Consider the following 2624-nt stretch of genomic DNA (forward strand, 5'->3'; position numbering starts at 1 on the left):
TGTAGCCCCCAAAGCCCTTCCTTGGGGGCCTTCCACATGATCGTGCCTGTCTTAGGTCATTCCCCCCCTTGGGGAATCTTACCTGTCATTGGCTAACCGACCAAGCTTTGGGGTTCAGTTATGAATGAAGCAGCAGAAGCAGCTCTCCTGCTAGGGAGATAAGCTTTTGTCTCCTTGCTGGCTTATGGTCCTAGGTCATTCCCTCAGCCTTAGCCATGGCGGGGGTTACAGCTTCTGATACCAGGCAGGGCAGTTCCCAACAGAACAAGATGTAGAGCACCACTGGTAGGGAATATGAGAGCAAGAGTTGTTGAGAATCATTAGGGCCCCAACTGTTTGTACAGAGATAACTTGATGGGAGATTAAACCATTTCATCCTTATGCTGTTAATCTGCACATAGATGCACAGAATGCAGACAGCAGACACAGTAAAAGGAGGGACATCCAGGATGGTGGTGAGAGAGGGCTTGAGGAAGTCAGGTTTGGCAGGGAGGAAAGAAAGGTTACGTAATTTGTGAGATTCTGGTGTCTGTCTCCAGAGGTGAGCTACAGGAATCTTCTCAGGATAGGGGTGGGTATTCCCTATTACTGGGAATCTTTGTTCTGCACAAATACCCCCAGAACCCACACAATGTCTTGTAAAAGAAGAGAGGGTAGTGAGCAGACAATCTGACCTCTGCTCCAAGGACTGCAACAGCATATGAATGAGACACCTGTTCTCCACCCACAGGAGGGGAACATACATTTACAAATGGAAACTTCTATTGCATACATTTTGTCAAATGCTATCCCTTTACATGTACTCTTTCCCCTCTCCCATTTCGGTCTGTGCCCTGCAAGGCTGACCTTCATATTTACCATCAGTGGGCTCCCTTGCCCTCTGGCTTCTGCTTGGCTTTTGGCAATGGAATGTTGGGGGTCAGGGTGTAACCGGAAAAGATACTGGTGTTTGGGCTGCCTGTGACTACCAAATCCAATAAGCAATGACAGCGATTGAATCTTTTGTAGGTGCTTTATTCAGATGGCCGGAAATCCGAGAAAATGGTGGGTTCATACCCTAACAAAGCCATCTTCCCCTTTCTTTCCTGGCCAGATCTTTTATAAGGGTGTTGGGGGAGGAAAAACAAGGGTTGGCGAGAGCTTTGAATTTAGCAGCTGCAGCATTTCTGTCCTAGGCAATTAGCTGTCTCCAAGGGGGAGGGGTAGTCACCTGCTTCTTCCCAGTACAGATGTCTCCAGGCAGTAATCTCTAGCCAGCGCCCCAGGAGGTCAGCTGCTTTTTCTCAGGCACCAGGATAGGATGGGCCTTATCTGTAGTTTCTGAAACAAAAGCTTAACATACACATTACTTGCTAGATTTATGGCTATTTACCTTAAGCTAAAATTTTCCAAGTCTTAAGCCCTTATCAAGGGGACCAGAGTCTTGGAGGAAATTTATGTTGGGTTCTCATTCCTAAAGCTTCCTCCCTGCTGGGCTACCAGATGTCAGCGGGTGCATTACTTTAAGGCCCTGGTTCAAGCCTTGTCTCCTTTCCAACAACTTTCTGGATTCCAATAACCCCTCCCCTGGCTTCCCCCTCAGACCTAGTGGGGAATGGTTCCCCAGCACAGTCAGCCCCTGCATGTTTCGGCAGGCCCTGTTGGAAGCCTGTTCATTCATTCTTTCATGAGTAGTCTGCACAGTAAGCTATCCTAATTACCTCATTTGAGTGTGCTATCTCTTCCTTTTGTGAACCCAGGCAGAAGAAATATATCACCTGTAAACTGTAGTATTGTACAGAGCCGGGTGGGCAAGCTGACCTGCACCTGGTAGTCAAGTTTTATTAGAGCACAATCATGCCCATTTGTTTTCCATGGATTTCTTTGGTGCTACAGTAGCAAAGCTGAATAATTACAGCAGAGACCAAAGGGCCTGAGAAGCCTAAAATATTTGCCACCTGGCCTTCTAAAGGAAGAGTTTGGTGACTCTAGCATAGAAAAAAAAAAGGGTGGGTCTGGCTTGAGGGCAGGAAGACTGATACTGATCCCTGAATCTACTTACTCATTGAATGAGCTTCCCCAAGTCACTTTATCTCATCACATCTGACCTATAGAATAATAGCTCACAAAGTTATTGTCAGAACTGAGCTGTAACTAGTCATGGTGTTTTCAGGAGTTGCTGGCCTTTGAGGATGTGGCTATGTACTTCACCAGAGAAGAGTGGAACAAACTTGACCAGGTTCAAAAGGACTTCTACAGAGATGTGATGTTGGAGAATTACAGAACATGATTTTGCTCGGTAATGACTTGGCTTAAAGATTTGCCTTCAAGTGCTTTGTGTGTCTACACAAATCCTCAATCTCTTTTCTGCGATTCCAAAATTAGAAAAAATTCTGAAAATAAAAAATGTTTTCATAATTCAACTGGCTACAAGATCCAACTTGAAGTCATCTGATAGCTGAACCTGACTCATCCTACAGAAAGCTATTTATCATCCTTATTTTTCCCATTGGATCTTTGTATCTGTATATTTAGTATCAGATATATCCATGTGTTTGATTAAAGGTACAGCTCCAAACCCTGTTGTGGTTTGTGGTAGTATACAGTAGAAAGTCGCCTTTCTAAAATCTGGAAAAATTCTGAAT

General features: G+C 44.9%; 1 protein-coding gene across 1 annotated transcript; it reads left to right on the plus strand.

Moving 5' to 3' along the window:
* Window positions 1-449: 449 nt before the first annotated feature.
* Window positions 450-2354, plus strand: ZNF789 (zinc finger protein 789). Its single transcript, XM_028514108.2, has 2 exons — window positions 450-455; window positions 2153-2354. Exons 1-2 carry the CDS (start codon window positions 450-452, stop codon window positions 2267-2269), a joined length of 123 nt encoding a protein of 40 aa, XP_028369909.1. The 3' UTR covers window positions 2270-2354.
* Window positions 2355-2624: the final 270 nt, after the last annotated feature.

The sequence above is a fragment of the Phyllostomus discolor genome, chromosome 3 (assembly GCF_004126475.2).
Source record: "Phyllostomus discolor isolate MPI-MPIP mPhyDis1 chromosome 3, mPhyDis1.pri.v3, whole genome shotgun sequence".
In the NCBI taxonomy this organism is placed as follows: Eukaryota; Metazoa; Chordata; class Mammalia; order Chiroptera; family Phyllostomidae; genus Phyllostomus; species Phyllostomus discolor.